Source organism: Triticum aestivum, chromosome 3D (genome assembly GCF_018294505.1).
Source record: "Triticum aestivum cultivar Chinese Spring chromosome 3D, IWGSC CS RefSeq v2.1, whole genome shotgun sequence".
Classification (NCBI taxonomy): Eukaryota; Viridiplantae; Streptophyta; class Magnoliopsida; order Poales; family Poaceae; genus Triticum; species Triticum aestivum.
Window position 1 is genome coordinate 611,187,965 of NC_057802.1, and position 14,769 is coordinate 611,202,733.

Below are 14,769 nucleotides of genomic sequence, written 5' to 3' on the forward strand. Positions count from 1 at the left end.
ACTCTATTAAAAGGAGGCCTTAATATCCCTTAGTTTTCAATAGGACCCCGCTGCCACGGGAGGGTAGGACAAAAGATGCCATGCAAGTTCTTTTCTATAAGCACGTATGACTATATTCGGAATACATGCCTACATTACATTGATGAACTGGAGCTAGTTCCGTGTCACCCTATGTTATAAATGTTGCATGAGGAATCGCATCCGACATAATTCTCCATCACTGATCCAATGCCTACGAGCTTTTCACATATTGATCTTTGCTTAGTTACTTTACCGTTGCCAGTGTTACAATTACTACAAAAATACTACTGTTACTTTTGCCACTGTTACTGTTACTTCCATACTACTTTGCTACTAAATACTTTGCTGCAGATATTAAGTTTTCCAGATGTGGTTGAATTGACAATTCAACTGCTACTACTTGAGAATATTCTTTGCCTCCCCTTGTGTCGAATCAATAAATTTGGATTGAATACTCTACCCTCGAAAACTGTTGTGATCCCCTATACTTTTGGGTTATCATCTGCGTGTATGAGCGTGTGCGGCTGTGTTGTGTTTCGCAAAAAGAAAAAAAAGCAATGTTGAAATCCAGTAATTTATTGCTCCATATATCCTCTAAAAGTTGTTACGAGATTATTTAATTGCATGTCTCTGACATCAATAAGCATAATATATGACACTAATTTAGTGCATATCTTTGTCACTATTTTTTTCTTAAAAACGAATGAAGAAACATGCATCGCACCTGTGGCATATATCCTTTTTTCACGTGGCACGGCGAAACAAGGAAAAAATTACATACAACTGAAGAAATGATACAAAAAGGCCCCTCATTTGTTTAAATTGATGAACAAAGGATACACACATTTCTACCATGCCAAAACCGGAAGAGAAGGAATACAAAGTAAGCAATGCCATGACGCCACCAATACAAAGTGCACGTGTTAGTCAGGATTAGCTCTAAAACAATCTTAGCAATCGATGATATGTGCAACCCTCAATGTTCAACTCTAAGAATCGATTGTTGTAGCTACACCTTCATGATATCCCCCGTAGTAAGTACCGTGTATGTAATTCCCTGTGTGAAACGAGTGGTGTCATTTAATTTAGTTGCGTAGGATTGAGTTTATGTCTGCGTTTATGAGCGTGTGCGGCTGTGCTGTGTTTCGCAAAAAGAAAAAAAATGTCCAAATCCGGTAATTTATTGCTCCATATCTCCTCTAAAAGCCGTTACGGGGTTATTTAATTGCATGTCTCTGACATCAATAAGCATATATATGTGCCACTAATTTAGTGCATATCTTTGTCACTATTTTTTTCTTAAAAAACAAATGAAGAAACATGTATCACACGTGTGGCATATATCCTTTTTTCACGTGGCACGATGAAACAAGGAAAAAATTACATACAACTGAAATGATACAAAAAGGCCCCTCATTGGTTGAATTGGTGAACAAAGGATACACACATTTCTACCATGCCAAAACCGGAAGAGAAGGAATACAAAGTAAGCAATGCCATGACGCCATCAATACAAAGTGCACGTGTTAGTCGGGATTTGCTCTAAAACAATCTTAGCAATCGATGATATGTGCAACCCTCAATGTTCAACTCTAAGAATCAATTGTTGTAGCTACACCTTCACGATATCTCCTTAAATAACCGTGTAAGTAATTCCCCGTGTGAAATGAGTGTCATGTCATTTAGGTTGCATAAGATTGAGTTTATGTTTGTGTCTAATAATGAGCTTGTGCGTCGCAAGAAGAAGAAAAACCAATGTCCGAATCCAGTAATTTATTGCTTGATATCTCCTCTAATAACTGTTACGCTGTTATTTAATTGCATATCTCTAACATTATCAAACACATATATGCCACTAATTTAGTGCGTATCTCTGTCTCTTCGTTTTTTCTCTTAAAAAATAACGAGAAACATGCATTGCACATGTACATGGACCGCAGAACAAAATGGCGGAACCCTAATTGAATTGTTGGGCGTTTAGCAAGTAGCAGGAGTTAGTAAGTTCTTGTATAGTTGTATGAACCCCCCCCCCCCCCCCCCCCCCCCCCCCCGCGCCCCTACAAATCACTTCCCACTACAATCCATAGTAACTTCATCCGTTAAAACCTCTTTGAAAGAACCATTTGCTTTGCTTTTCTCGTGGCACAATGAAACAAGGAAAAGAACATCACATACATGCCAAAATGATACAAAAAGGCCCCTCACTGGTCTAAACTGATGAAGAAAGAAAGAATGCATGCAATTCTGCCTTATAAAACCGGGAAGAGAAGGAATACCAAGTAAGCAATGCCACGACAGTAGCAATACCAAGTGCACATGTGTTAGTCGTATGCTCTAAAACAATCCTAGCAATCGATGATATGTGCAACCCTGAATGTCCAACTCTAAGAATCGATTGTTGTAGCTACACTTTCACGATATTCCCCATAATAAATACCGTGTATGTAATTCCCCGTGTGGAATGAGTGCAGTCTCATTGAGTTGCGTAAGATTGAGTTTATGTCTATGTTTATGAGCGTCTACGGCTGCGCGGTGTTTTGCAAAAAGGAAACATAAGCAATGCCCAAATCCGGCAATTTGTTGCTTCTGTTACGGGATTATTTAATCAATAATCCTACACCTGCGTAAACAACTACGTGATGTTATGTAAACTACATAATCTAAACCTCCCTCCCCCGATTTTAATGGGGGATGGGCCCTTTCCTCTTTTTTTTTGCATGATAATACATGTCTCATTCATATCATAAAGAACAAAGTACAAGTCACGTAAGGACCGACAGGACAAAACTGAAAAGATAGTAGAACATCTCTGAGCTTGACACCAACGCCCGTCACCTGCCTCCGGCACCACCACAGCAACCACCGAAGAAAAGAATGACAGATCACCTCCTCACTCGAGCTCGACGCGGCTCCATCGCTGATATACAGCTTTGCGGACCTTCAAGGTGGCTCACCAAAAGTGAAGCCATTGCCGTTGAACGAATCAGGCCGGGGCAACACCCCGGATACGCCATCGAACTGCAGATCTGGCACCCCACCACGACTAAGACGCCGAAGGAGGAAACCATACCTGGCATCCACGAACCACGAACCCAGCACACGTTCCGTCTTCCAGATGTCCTCGATGCAGACCACAATCTGCATCCGCTCCTGGACTACCTCCCAAGCTCCACGCCGACGCTGGAGCAAACGTCGTCGCAACGACGGAGCCCGAGGACATCAATAAACATGTATATGTGCCACTAATGTAGTGCAAATCCTTCTCTCTATTTTTTTTCTTCTTATTAAAAAATACACTAACGAGAAGCATGCGTCGCACGTGTACTCACATGGAGGAGGTAGGCATAAATTACGCGCAAGCAGAACGGCGGAACCCTAATTGATGAATTGCCGGGCGTTTAGCAGGCAGCAGGAGCCGGTAAAATTTTGTTTGTTTGGTAACAGCAAAAAACCGGCAGGTCTGGCCCACCCGGCAGCCACCCACCAGGGCGAGCGAATCCCACGCACCAGAAGATTTGGCCGGCCAGCCAGCCTCCCACCCCCTCCTCCCCTCTCCTTCTTCAATCCCAATCTCTGACCGCCCTCGCCGTCGCCATCCCCTCTCCGCCCCCTCCACGCGCGCGCGCCGCGGCACCGCCCCCCGCCCCCGCCGCACGCGCGCGCGGCCGCGCCCGACCCCCGCCCGCAGCCGGATTCCGCCGCCGCCGGACGCCGCCGGACGCGCGCGGCGCCGCAACAGGTACGCCGATCCTCGCACGGGGCTGCTTCGATTCACTCGATCAGCTTCCCCTTTCCGATTTCATTATTATCGCCAGAGCCCTAGTGCTGGATAGATAGATTGGTTCTTCATGCCATCCCATCCAAAGGCCGGGGCTTTCCCCTACGTTTTGTTCCGTTTGTCGGTTGACTAGGCAGGAGCAGAACGAATTGATTCGCGTGACTAATCCTAGCAGCAGCAGCACTACTCCTAGGTTGAAAGTTCAGTTCGGAGTTGGAACGTCTTTAATCAATCCGGCACTTCATTTTCCCACATGGGCACGGCCATGGCCATGTGAAATCTCCAAGCTTTACCAGCACGCTCATGTTGTTCACACAGTGATCCTGGCTGCCCAACCAGCAGGTGCTGCATCAAAATTAGGAAACGAACCAGTAACCGGCTAGCCGCCGCATCAAAATTAGGCAGGCGTGTGTAATCGGCAGCGACTACTACCGCATCGGAGTTAGGGAAGCGTGTACCATTGGCAGCGAGTAATGACTGGTAGTAAATACTCTAGCGTGGATATGTTGTTTCATAACTACAGCCGCCTGATTCTCATGCTAACACCGACTGTCTTTCAGGTCTGCCTTCCGGGTTGGCGCCATCATTATGTTCTTGCCGAGCAATGTGTAGCAGTTGCCGCTCGCAAGACTCGATCCCCCGTTCCCGCGCTGGTGTGCTAGGTGATGGCAAAACTCCCGATAGTTGGTCGCAGGTTCACATGCTTTTTTCCTTTCCCCTCACGGTTATCTGTTTTTAATTATGCTGCCCTGTTCCTTGACCTACCCTTAACTTGGTGCCCCTGCAGTGTGCAGCATAGTAGTAGGAAACCCAACGAGAGCATGAGGCTTGTCGTTGTGACCATCATCGGGGTGGTCTTTGGTTTCTTCATCGGGATCTCCTTCCCAACAGTCAGCATAACAAAGGTATACATTCACATGCCTCTATTATCAACGTAGTGCTGCAGTAACTGCATGGATGCAAACCGCATCTCAAGAAAGTTGACTCTTTCGAACATGCTTTGCAGCTTCACTTCCCTTCTAGCATTGTTTCCTACATAGAGGACAAGAACTCTGGACTCACAGCTCAGGCTATACTTAACCATGCCTGGATTTCTGCTAGAAACGCAAGGGGCAATGCTTCTGAATCTAGTTCAAACACTACCATGAAGGTAAGTTGCCTTTGTTCTTCTACTCCAACTCTGTTTCTACATCTTTTATTAAAAGTATATGTACAATTCACATCCTAACTTTTTGATCTAACCTTGATTTTTCTTGACAATCATAGATATATGTACCAACAAACCCCAGGGGCGCAGAGATGCTAGCACCTGGCATCATTGCATCAGAGTCTGATTTCAATGCTCACAGACTATGGGGAGACCCGGCTGAGGTAGCTATTCTTTTCTCCATCCACCTGGATGGATGTATTTCAGCTCATGGGGTGCCTTTTCTTCTTTCTTTTCCACCTTATATGCTGTATTCCGCCTCAAAGAGAATAATGTGTTTCTTTCTTTCTCCACTAGATGTACTATAATATTCCACCTCAAAAAGCTGACTATGATGTTTTCTGCCTATCACATTGTTCTGAAATAATCAGCATATGCTTGCTCTTGTCATCTGATAAATTGTTATGTGTGTCTATTGTTGTCACATAATTTCGAAGTGATTGTTCTTGCACAATTGACGCACACTGTTGTGCACTGGCGTTTTTTTGTGCTCCTGTGAATTCCATATATTATGTTCTGACATGTGGTATGTCCTGCATTTCTTTGCTGATTTTAGACCCGGAATTTGCATTTTTAGCTTTCATGTTTCATAAAGTTTATAAATGTAAATCTTAATCTCTGCACTCCGGCATTTATGGTGCATCGAAGTTAACCTCAGTGTTCGAGTTAACCCTCACAAAATTTGCTTGACTTTGAATTCGCAGGACCTACCCTTCAAGCCAAAGTACCTTGTTACTTTCACTGTTGGAATTGCACAGAAGGATAACATAAATAGAGCAGTCCAGAAGGTATTTTTTTTACATTTATAATATATCAATTATCTGAGTGTCCCAGGTTTTTCTTTTACTTTCACTGTTTCTTTTCTAGTACAGGGCATTGTTTTGTCATGTTATCGTTACTTATTATATATTAATTTAAAAATACCATGATATTGTAACTTGGTTATCTGCCTAATTGTTTGAGCTCTTGGTTCTTGCAGTTTTCTGATGACTTTGCTATCCTGTTATTTCACTATGATGGCCATGTGACTGAATGGGAGGAATTTGAGTGGTCAAAACGAGCGATTCATGTTAGTGTTCTGAAACAAGCGAAATGGTACGCCCTGATGCTTTTGTATTTTCTTAAATTTGTAATCTCAACAGCGAATCTAGAAGTTGACTAATATCTTGACCTCTAGGTGGTATGCTAAAAGATTCTTGCATCCTGATATCGTGGCACCTTATGAGTACATATTTATCTGGGATGAAGACCTTGGAGTTGATCATTTCAATGGAGAGGAGTAAGCTTTCAGTCTTCACTTAGCATAACTCATTGTTCTGTTGGAGAGTTAGGTGACTTGCTAACATGATTTACATTGTAGGTATATCAAACTTGTCAAGAAATATCAGCTGGAAATCTCACAACCTGGTTTGGAGCCAGATAAGGGATTGACATGGCAGATGACCAAAAGAAGAGGGGATCGCGAGGTTCACAAGTAAGTTGAAGAACTCTTGTCTGCCCTTCTGAGATGCACAAATTTGTTTTTTTCTTACCTTTCATCTCATACCTGCCCCGTTGGTGGTTTGGTTTTAACAGGGATACTGAGGAGAGGCCAGGCTGGTGCACGGATCCTCATCTTCCACCATGTGCTGCGTATGTATTTCGCCTTCCGCAGCTGACTTGTGTTACTTGGTCGCTGATATACATGGAAAAGGGCCTAACTGGGTATGTTTGATGTGCAGTTTTGTTGAAATTATGGCTCCGGTTTTCTCCAGAGATGCATGGAGATGTGTATGGCATATGATTCAGGTATAGCATATTTCCACCATCTAATTTCCTCTTACATTTGCACCTCATGTGGTTAACATCCCCTTGTTGCAGAATGACTTGGTTCATGGATGGGGTCTGGATTTTGCTCTGAGGAAATGTGTGGAGGTATGAACCACACGCCCTTGTCGAAACATTGATATATTTCTGACTACTTCCATTGTTAACACTATAATCATTTAAATAGCTCTCGACCATCTTATCTCTGTCTCCAATTAACGTATTTACTCTTTACAGCCTGCTCACGAGAAAATCGGTGTCGTCGACTCCCAGTGGATCGTACACCAAGTGGTTCCTTCTCTTGGGAACCAGGTAAGAAGAGTCATAAAAGCATATCTTTTGAGCACCAGGCCCCATCATAGAACAGCAAAACCTGGCACTTACTACCAAACTCATTCCTGCTTTCAAAAACTCGCAGGGACAGGCGGAGAACGGGAAGGCGCCGTGGGAAGGGGTGCGGGAGCGCTGCCGAAAAGAGTGGGGGATCTTCCAGACGAGGATCGCGGAGGCCGACAAGGCGTATTACGAGATGATGGGCGTCACCCCTCCCAACGTAACATTTGTCCACTAGGCTGTCGTCGTATACCTCGCCGCTGTTAATCCTCCCTCCCCCCTTTTTTGTCATCTCTAGAGCCCTTATTGTAGTGAGCTTAGGTGAATGGTGATGATATTGATGATACGTGTAGAGCATACACAGATATCATACCATATCAGGTTAATTTTGTTACCTCCCTTTTCTGCTCTGTGTGCTTCTCCCTTTCTGCTGTGTATATTCTTCTCCCATTTTACTCCAGTTCTTTTACTTTACTATTCGTTTCCTTGAATTGAAGTTTGAACTGAAATTATTTGACGTCGCAAGCAAATGAAAATCAGTTTGGGAAAATCTCAATGGAACACTGATTGGTGTTCATGTTAATCCTCTCAGTATGTACACCAAAGAAGCACATTAATTTGATGAAAAAGTAAATTAACTGCAAAGTATGCAAATGCTGTATTGGTAGATGGATAGCCAAGGTTATATAGTACATCTGGACCATAAAGCACAGGCTTAGAACTGCTCAAGAAACCCTAGACAGCAACACAATTAGAGCTTATAGTTAACTAAAGAATGGTTGATGTGATGATCTCCCTGAGGAACTCGATCCTCTGCAGCCTCTCCTCCAGCTCCAGCTGGCTAACAGGCCTGAAAACAAAAGGCACCACCATTGCTCAGCTTAGCCATTGTAAATCTCTGAAACAAACAGGCGACCATCATCTTCCTCACCTCTGGACACCTGCTGCCGGATGACCGCTGCTCGGGCGGTGGCGCTGGCTTGCTCCGTCGCGCGATCCCGGCTCGGTTTCGGTTTGGTCTCCGCTGCCGCAGATGAACTGGGAGAGCAGGGGGTCAGGCTCAGGGTCCTGGCATGGCCTGCTGCTCATCATGTAGGGGTTCACTTCATATGCAGGTGGCGATGCCGCTGCTGGCCATGGTGAGCTGCTGGGCCTCGAAGGCTTCCTCCTCTGCAATGATCAGATGATGGTGATGATGATGAGTTTTTCGTGCCGGGATGGGACCGATTCCCACGTAGGAGGGATATATAGATATAGATATAGATATAGTACCTTGAGAAGATGGGAGTGTTGGAATCTGAAATGCGCGGACATGTCCTTCCCCAGATTCTCGGCGCATATCGGGCAAACCTGAAGACCATCAAGTAAACCCCATTAGTGATTCAACATTATAGAGAGAAAATCGTGATATCAAACTGTTATCATAGAACCAATGAAGCCATCTGACACTTTGTTTAAGAGAGGGACAAACAAAATCACTCTGTTTTCTTGTTATCAGGAGCTATATAAACATTTGGGATTCTCCAGATTGCTCACACCCTTATTCACAAAAAGATCTCAATATTGTAAATGCATTTCCAGCAGCAACAGTTTATTAACTCAGGGCCATGTTTTCATCAAAATTGATACGCAATCGAAGTTACTTTGCATAGCAGTAATTCCAGCAAACACTTGGGGATAGAAGGCACAAGGGAAAGGGAGATATTTCTCTTACAGCATTTCTGGTGTCGAAGCAGTGTTCCTCCTGCAGATGGCTGCAGATGAAGGGCATTTCGACCTCGATGTAGCAGAAAGGGCAAGGGAAGTACTCCCACAGTTCACCATCTTCTGAGTAACATCAACAAAACAAAAATCAGCTCATGTGCTGCTGTAAGCAAATCCAATCCAACAAGATCTAATCGGATCCTTCTGTCTTGATATTAGTTAAAAGGTGCAGTCAACTTTCTCAATCTCGCGACGTGGAAACTTTTCCATGAGCTAGAATGAATAAAGCACCCAACTTTAGATCATTCTCTTGTATGCCAAGAAAGCGAGAAGCAAGAAAGAAATGCTATTTTTCCTTGTTACATCTGATCAAGACATGACCAAAAGCAAGGCTCCAAGTTAATTCTTTTGCAAGCAACCACAAAAACAGAAGTAACAGAAAACAAAATCTGAAAAATGGTCAGGAAAGGTTCAACAGCAACTATAGCTGCACACCTGATAAACAGGAAAGAAAAATGTAAGAACCTGTCACAGAGCAACAAGAACCGGCGAGAACAAGTTTCTTCTCAAGAGAAAGCATGAATGAATGGACCCAATAAACCATGAAGAAACCACGGATCAGATCAGAAACCAAACGGCAACCCGTCGCCTCATAACGAAACAGCGCGCGGGTGTTCTCAGCAGAGAGCAAGGAACAACATACCTGGCGGAGGAGGAGGTGGGGCATAATAGGGCTGGTGCCTGCCTGGGGGGAGGAAGCCATAGCTGTAGGAGGCCTCTGCATCCACCTCCATGGCGGCACTGCACCGCTGCTCCTCCTCTTTACTCTTCTCCTCGGCGGGAAGAGGAGGCGGCGGGTCACTGTAACTGACACAGCACATCCAAGCAAGTGATCACAGAGGAATTGGAGGTTGGAGGTGGATCACAACTCCTCGGCCGCGGATGTCGGTTTATATACGGCTCTCGAGGGCTCTGCCTTCTCTGTCCACATAATTAATTTTTCTGTGTTGTTGGTGACTCAAAAGTAGGAGCAGGAGAAAAGAAGGCAAAAGGAGGATGCATAAAGAGACAACATGGATTTCCAGGCCCGTGTGCCGTGCGAGGAATTGTTTTCGCCGATGAAAATGGGAAATAGGAGTTTCAGAGTATGTAGTTCTGTTGCTGTATGAGTTGAGGAAAAACCCTGTTTCCTAGAAGTCCTAAGCATATCACTGCCTTGGCATCTGAAGGGGTACCTTGAACTTAAATAAATTTGCTGTTGCATTGCTCAATACCCAAGTTATTGCATGAATTGCACTTGCACTTGTCTCCCACATGGCCAAAGCGCGACACGTCGCTTCGCGCGGAAATTAACTTCTCCACCGAAGTAGCAAGATACCACCCGTGGAAGCTCTCAAATCGCATGATCTCGCCCTTCTGGAAAGCCTGGTCACCATTCTCCAAGATCGTCGACGATAGGTTAGCGAGTAAACAAGGAAAGCAAATGAGTTGTTTTTGCCACTCCACTCTCTGCAACCATGTAAAGAAATACTAGTGGTAATGCTGGTGCACACAGTGCCTTGGGGTTAGCTTTCCAGTCAGCAATCCAACCTGAAAGCAATGTGTGGATTGTATTTCAACGGCATGTCTGGATCTGAGGATAAAGTGGCCAGCCCAGACCTGTAGAAAGAAAATCAAAAGTGGCCACTCAATTCAGTTGATGACAGTGATGCATATGTTAGTGCCATGCCTTTTTGTTCTTCCCCTTGCAAGTAGAAGTAGAAAGTTGCATGGAGTTGCTGGACACCTTTATTTACCTCAAGAAAAATTGAAAGTTTTGCCCAATTTGTGGTTCTTTATTGGATCACTTTTCACCACTCTGGCATGTCTTTGCTCTGTTCTCCAGATCTCTCCAGGAACCTACTATAAGCAATTTTTGTTTCATTTATAATACTTTGTACAATGGACATAATTTAAGGTCATTACTTCGACTTCAATTTGATAAAGCAAACTGAATTTTTCACCCTCTCTCAAGAAAGTATACAGAATAGTGTATCTGCTTTCTGGACATTGCCACCATGATTACATTGAGTGATTTAAGAGAAGTTTAGATGCTACTCAAATGTATCACAATGCTGTTGACCACCAGACATTTCACTTCATAATCAGACAACCAATGTATTGACAACTTGTGCTGCTCTACAAACTGGCAATGGCAGCCAATAGGTGCAATATTGCAATAAGATCAAAAACATGTACACCAGCAATAATATATCGACAATAATTAACGACAAAAAAGTATCTCCTGTTCTCGAATAATACAATGTAACAGAAATTACAAACCACTAGCAAATTATGAATACACTTCTTAACAACAAGGAGGCATGGCTGAGAATCCATTCAAGCACTCCTTTTCTTGGGAATCACCTCCCATGATGACTGCTATAACCCGGTTTTGCGAGGCCGGCAATCATCTTTCAGATGTACGACAACAGCTTGAAATATACGACCAGGTAGATGGAAAGAGAGAACACCGCACAGATGTGCTGCCAAAAGAGGAGCGCGGATGCTTCCTTAACGCTGTAACCCCTCAGGCTCGCGATTGCTCCAAGCAGGATGGCACTGGGGGTGGAGTATTGCAGTGAGAGCACAAACCGGTACATGTGGTCGTTCTCGACGAGCAGATGCAACCTGTCTGCTAGCATCACGATGCCGATGCCGATGCAGGGGAGTATCAGGAGCCTTGCGACGGTTATACCGACGATAGTCCGCATACCCAGTGCGTTGTCATTTGGGCCTTCTGCGAGCATGCCTCCAAGAATCAACATCACCGAGGGAACCACGGCAGCAGCCAGGATCTCCAGACTGTCGGTGAAGAACGAGAGCGGCGCATCAGCCCCAAACACGAAGGCCTTGAGCACGGGGACCATGCCGATGATGATGGCGAGCAAGGAGGCGATGGTCGGCGGCTGAAGGACATGCTGAATCGGAGTCTTCTCGGCGACAACCCTCATCCTCCTGACCACTTTGGGCTCCGCCAAGCACCGGAGCGACTTCGGGCTGCTAGGCCCGGCGCCGGAGATCCCCCCCTCCTCGGAGAAATCGATGTCGGGGAAGGTGTTCTGCGAGGAGCCCGAGATGCTGGCGAAGATCCTGGCGATGAATGGCGTCTTGGAGTGCTCCGTCTCCTTGTCGGCCATCCCGGGCCACTCGGCCTCCTGGAGCAGGGGGCGGCTGAAGTTGCTGAGCTGCGGCTCCTCCTCGATCTCGTTGCCCTCGCCGACGATCTCGTAGTACTGCATGGGAGGCTCCATCATGTGGTAGACGAGGGTGTAGACGAGGAGGACGGCGACCCACTGCGCGAAGGAGACGTAGGCGATGCCCTCGCGGTGGCAGCCGGGGCCGAAGGGGTGGTCGGCGGTGTGGCAGACGGAGCCGATGATGGCGATGGGGAGGTTGCCCGTGTTGCCGAAGCCCGTCATGATGACGGTGAAGCGGAAGAACTGCGGCGGCGGGCGGCAGACGAGGGCGACGGCGTAGCCGAGCGCGCAGCCGACGGCGGTGGCGATGAGCACGTTGACGGGGATGAACCACCAGTGGAGCACGTTGTGGAGCGTCACGGACTGGCCGAGGTGCACGAAGATGAGGCAGGGCAGGAAGAGCGCGAAGACGAGCTTGCTGAGCAGCTTGAAGGTGGCCTTGGGCACCACCTGCGCCCGCGGGTGCGCGAGGAGGAGCCCGATCACCGTCAGGCACAGCAGCTTCAGCAGCGGCGTCACCGCCGACACCCAGTCGCCGCCCTGCACCGCCACCTGCGGGTCCATCGCCGCCGTCCGCCGCCGCCGCTAATTAAAGCCGGAGCCTTTTCTGGCTGACTGACGGATAATCTAGATTATCGCTCCGCCGGCCGATCCCCTTTTCGCCCGTCCGGACAATCGGCTCCGACAAAAAGATTGAACCAATCTGCACGCCGAGAAATTAAAATACGAGGATTCAGCGAGCGAACGGGGATGTCGGACTGGATTCAGATTCACGGGGATACACGGAACGAAATCAAATCTTGAGCATACATGGAGCCTATATGGATCCAAGAAGAGGTACGGAATCAAGCGACGGGATTACCAGTGGCTGGTTGTCCGCCGCCGAGAGGAGTCCCGTCGCCGCCGCGTTACTCCGGCCGGATGGGATGGGATCGATCGATCTCGTCTCGGGCTGTGGTGATGTGATGGGGGATTGGTGGATGCGGTGGCTGTTCTTGGCCACGTGGGATTTCTGATAAACTTGGCCGTGGCGGGGCCCGGGTGTCATTGTCCGTCAGATGGCGATGCGATCTCGTGATTAATTGGGTTTTCTAAATTGTACTTCTAGTACTACTAAAATTTTGATTTTAAAATTGCTATTTTGTACTGGTATATGTAACAAGGCACGTGAATGGATCTCATGAGAAGAGGGCAGCAGCATCGTCAGCATGTGCAATGCCATCACACCACTGATTTCCTTGCCATTGAAATATCTAGGAATCATTGTTCATTGGGTTCCATGGCAGAAAGCAAAAACAAACCAAAAAATAATTAAATCTAACGCCGTGCTGAAATCAGTCGGGCTGCTAGCCGTCGGATCAACCGCAATCGTCGACTTCATGTCTTCCCACTTTCCGTTTCCCGAGTTGTGGACCACCAATATCCACGATCCCCGGCCCGTGCACCACCCTAGCACCGTGATATGCCGTCGCAACGGCCACGCCATCGGTGATGCTCCCAAAAGTACCGGCAACCTCTGCAACAGAGACGATGTTGCAACCCCAGGTGAAGTCACGCCATTAGCGCACCCAACCATTGCAACACGCCGAGCACGACATCAATGGCGCTGCGGACGAGCACTCTGCAACAATGGTGATGTTGTGACGCCCCTTGTCACAACAACGGCGATGTTGCGGCCCATGAGCTCACAACACCATCGATGTTGCAAGCGCATCAGAGCACCGTCTCGCAGCACGGGCGTTGTTGCGGGTGGTCGACATTGCCCCCCTTCCCCTATTTGCAGCAATGGCCACTGCAACAATGGGTAGAGATGGAGCGGCGGGTGATGCCTTGCCCCTATGGTTTGCACCACGCTGGTTGTTGCAGCAGGGGAGGCATCATGAGGTGATCGGTGTTGCCCCCTCTCGATTGTAGCAACAATGGACAGGTGGTCGATGTCGGGGAGACCTTCCTCGGCGTCGCGGAAGGGGGGGGGGGGTCGCGATACACAACCCCATTATAGTGCACTACCTTTCGCCTAGTTGACCTTCCCCAGCCTTCCTGGTGCCATCGGCAACATTTTACGATCTGAATGTAGATCACAGCGGGCAAACTTCATAGGGTGTGGGCCGTCTTCTCTAGAACACCACAACTGGAAACACAATTTGGTAGGAATATTAAATAGCTCAATCACGTAGGGGTGGAGAGCACATAATAGGGGAATATAAGTTTGTTGGTTTTTTCTTGCGAGAAATAAGTTTTGTGGTTGTAACAGCATAAATAACTTTATACAGAGCTAGATTGCTCGTGTGCATGTCAAAATTATCAAAGTTACAAAGGAAATTTTCCCAGAGAGCTAACCATCAGGAAGGATCAATTCCTATGATAAAGTTTTAGTTATTGTAATAAAGTTTCTCTTAGCTGGACAGATGAGCCTCCTGGCTGTCTTGTCTCTAAACTTATAGATGATGTCACTTCTGTTTTATTTCAATAAAGCTAGCCATGATGGCACTCCCTAAATTTTTTCCTATGAACTACAAGTGTACAAAAAGTAATCCTTTCAAACATTTTTTGGTGGGTTCATTAAGGAAGTACAAAGAGGGCGTAAGATTTTTTTCTTAAAAAGATCGTACAACTCTCACAAATTCCTTTGACAGCTCCCACACATTTTTATTTTTTATGTTTCCATTTTTTATCTTTGA

The 14,769-nt window shown here is 46.4% G+C and overlaps 3 protein-coding genes across 5 annotated transcripts; 1 reads left to right on the forward strand and 2 right to left on the reverse strand.

Moving 5' to 3' along the window:
- Positions 1 to 3,552: 3,552 nt before the first annotated feature.
- LOC123080972 (uncharacterized) lies at positions 3,553 to 7,548 on the forward strand. 2 transcript variants are annotated; one of them, XM_044503932.1, is made up of 14 exons: positions 3,553 to 3,760; positions 4,360 to 4,493; positions 4,587 to 4,704; positions 4,806 to 4,949; positions 5,066 to 5,170; positions 5,711 to 5,794; positions 5,986 to 6,101; positions 6,184 to 6,285; positions 6,367 to 6,480; positions 6,582 to 6,638; positions 6,728 to 6,794; positions 6,867 to 6,920; positions 7,050 to 7,124; positions 7,231 to 7,548. In XM_044503932.1, the coding sequence occupies exons 2-14, from the start codon at positions 4,465 to 4,467 to the stop codon at positions 7,381 to 7,383; spliced, it is 1,218 nt and encodes a 405-aa protein (XP_044359867.1). In that variant the 5' UTR covers positions 3,553 to 3,760; positions 4,360 to 4,464; the 3' UTR covers positions 7,384 to 7,548. The 2 variants fall into 2 exon arrangements, with proteins under 2 accessions (XP_044359867.1, XP_044359868.1); XM_044503933.1 differs by lacking the exon at positions 3,553 to 3,760 and adding an exon at positions 4,049 to 4,279.
- A 231-nt stretch (positions 7,549 to 7,779) lies between these two features.
- LOC123080974 (protein DEHYDRATION-INDUCED 19 homolog 5) lies at positions 7,780 to 9,982 on the reverse strand. 2 transcript variants are annotated; one of them, XM_044503935.1, is made up of 5 exons: positions 9,553 to 9,982; positions 8,860 to 8,969; positions 8,418 to 8,495; positions 8,077 to 8,315; positions 7,780 to 7,995 (listed from the first exon to the last, which is right to left on the reverse strand). In XM_044503935.1, exons 1-5 carry the CDS (start codon positions 9,728 to 9,730, stop codon positions 7,914 to 7,916), a joined length of 687 nt encoding a protein of 228 aa, XP_044359870.1. In that variant the 5' UTR covers positions 9,731 to 9,982; the 3' UTR covers positions 7,780 to 7,913. The 2 variants fall into 2 exon arrangements, with proteins under 2 accessions (XP_044359870.1, XP_044359869.1); XM_044503934.1 differs by having other exon boundaries at positions 8,860 to 8,972; positions 9,553 to 9,960.
- A 1,102-nt stretch (positions 9,983 to 11,084) lies between these two features.
- On the reverse strand, positions 11,085 to 13,037 carry LOC123080971 (protein PIN-LIKES 2). The gene is made up of 2 exons (XM_044503931.1): positions 12,951 to 13,037; positions 11,085 to 12,791 (listed from the first exon to the last, which is right to left on the reverse strand). The coding sequence occupies exon 2, from the start codon at positions 12,650 to 12,652 to the stop codon at positions 11,306 to 11,308; it is 1,347 nt and encodes a 448-aa protein (XP_044359866.1). The 5' UTR covers positions 12,653 to 12,791; positions 12,951 to 13,037; the 3' UTR covers positions 11,085 to 11,305.
- Between the last annotated feature and the right edge of the window lie 1,732 nt (positions 13,038 to 14,769).

Bases quoted from the DNA above. Each gene is read 5' to 3' on its own strand.
- LOC123080974 (XM_044503934.1), bottom strand. From the start codon at position 9,730: ATGTGCTGTGTCAGTTACAGTGACCCGCCGCCTCCTCTTCCCGCCGAG. The intron at 8,973-9,552 runs GTATGTTGTTCC...GATGTTACTCAG, and splicing joins CCCACCTCCTCCTCCGCCAG to AAGATGGTGAACTGTGGGAG. The intron at 8,316-8,417 runs GTACTATATCTA...TGATCATTGCAG, and splicing joins AACACTCCCATCTTCTCAAG to AGGAGGAAGCCTTCGAGGCC.
- LOC123080971 (XM_044503931.1), bottom strand. From the start codon at position 12,652: ATGGACCCGCAGGTGGCGGTGCAGGGCGGCGACTGGGTGTCGGCGGTG.
- LOC123080972 (XM_044503932.1), top strand. From the start codon at position 4,465: ATGGCAAAACTCCCGATAGTTGGTCGCAG. The intron at 6,921-7,049 runs GTATGAACCACA...TACTCTTTACAG, and splicing joins CTCTGAGGAAATGTGTGGAG to CCTGCTCACGAGAAAATCGG. The intron at 7,125-7,230 runs GTAAGAAGAGTC...AAAAACTCGCAG, and splicing joins TTCCTTCTCTTGGGAACCAG to GGACAGGCGGAGAACGGGAA.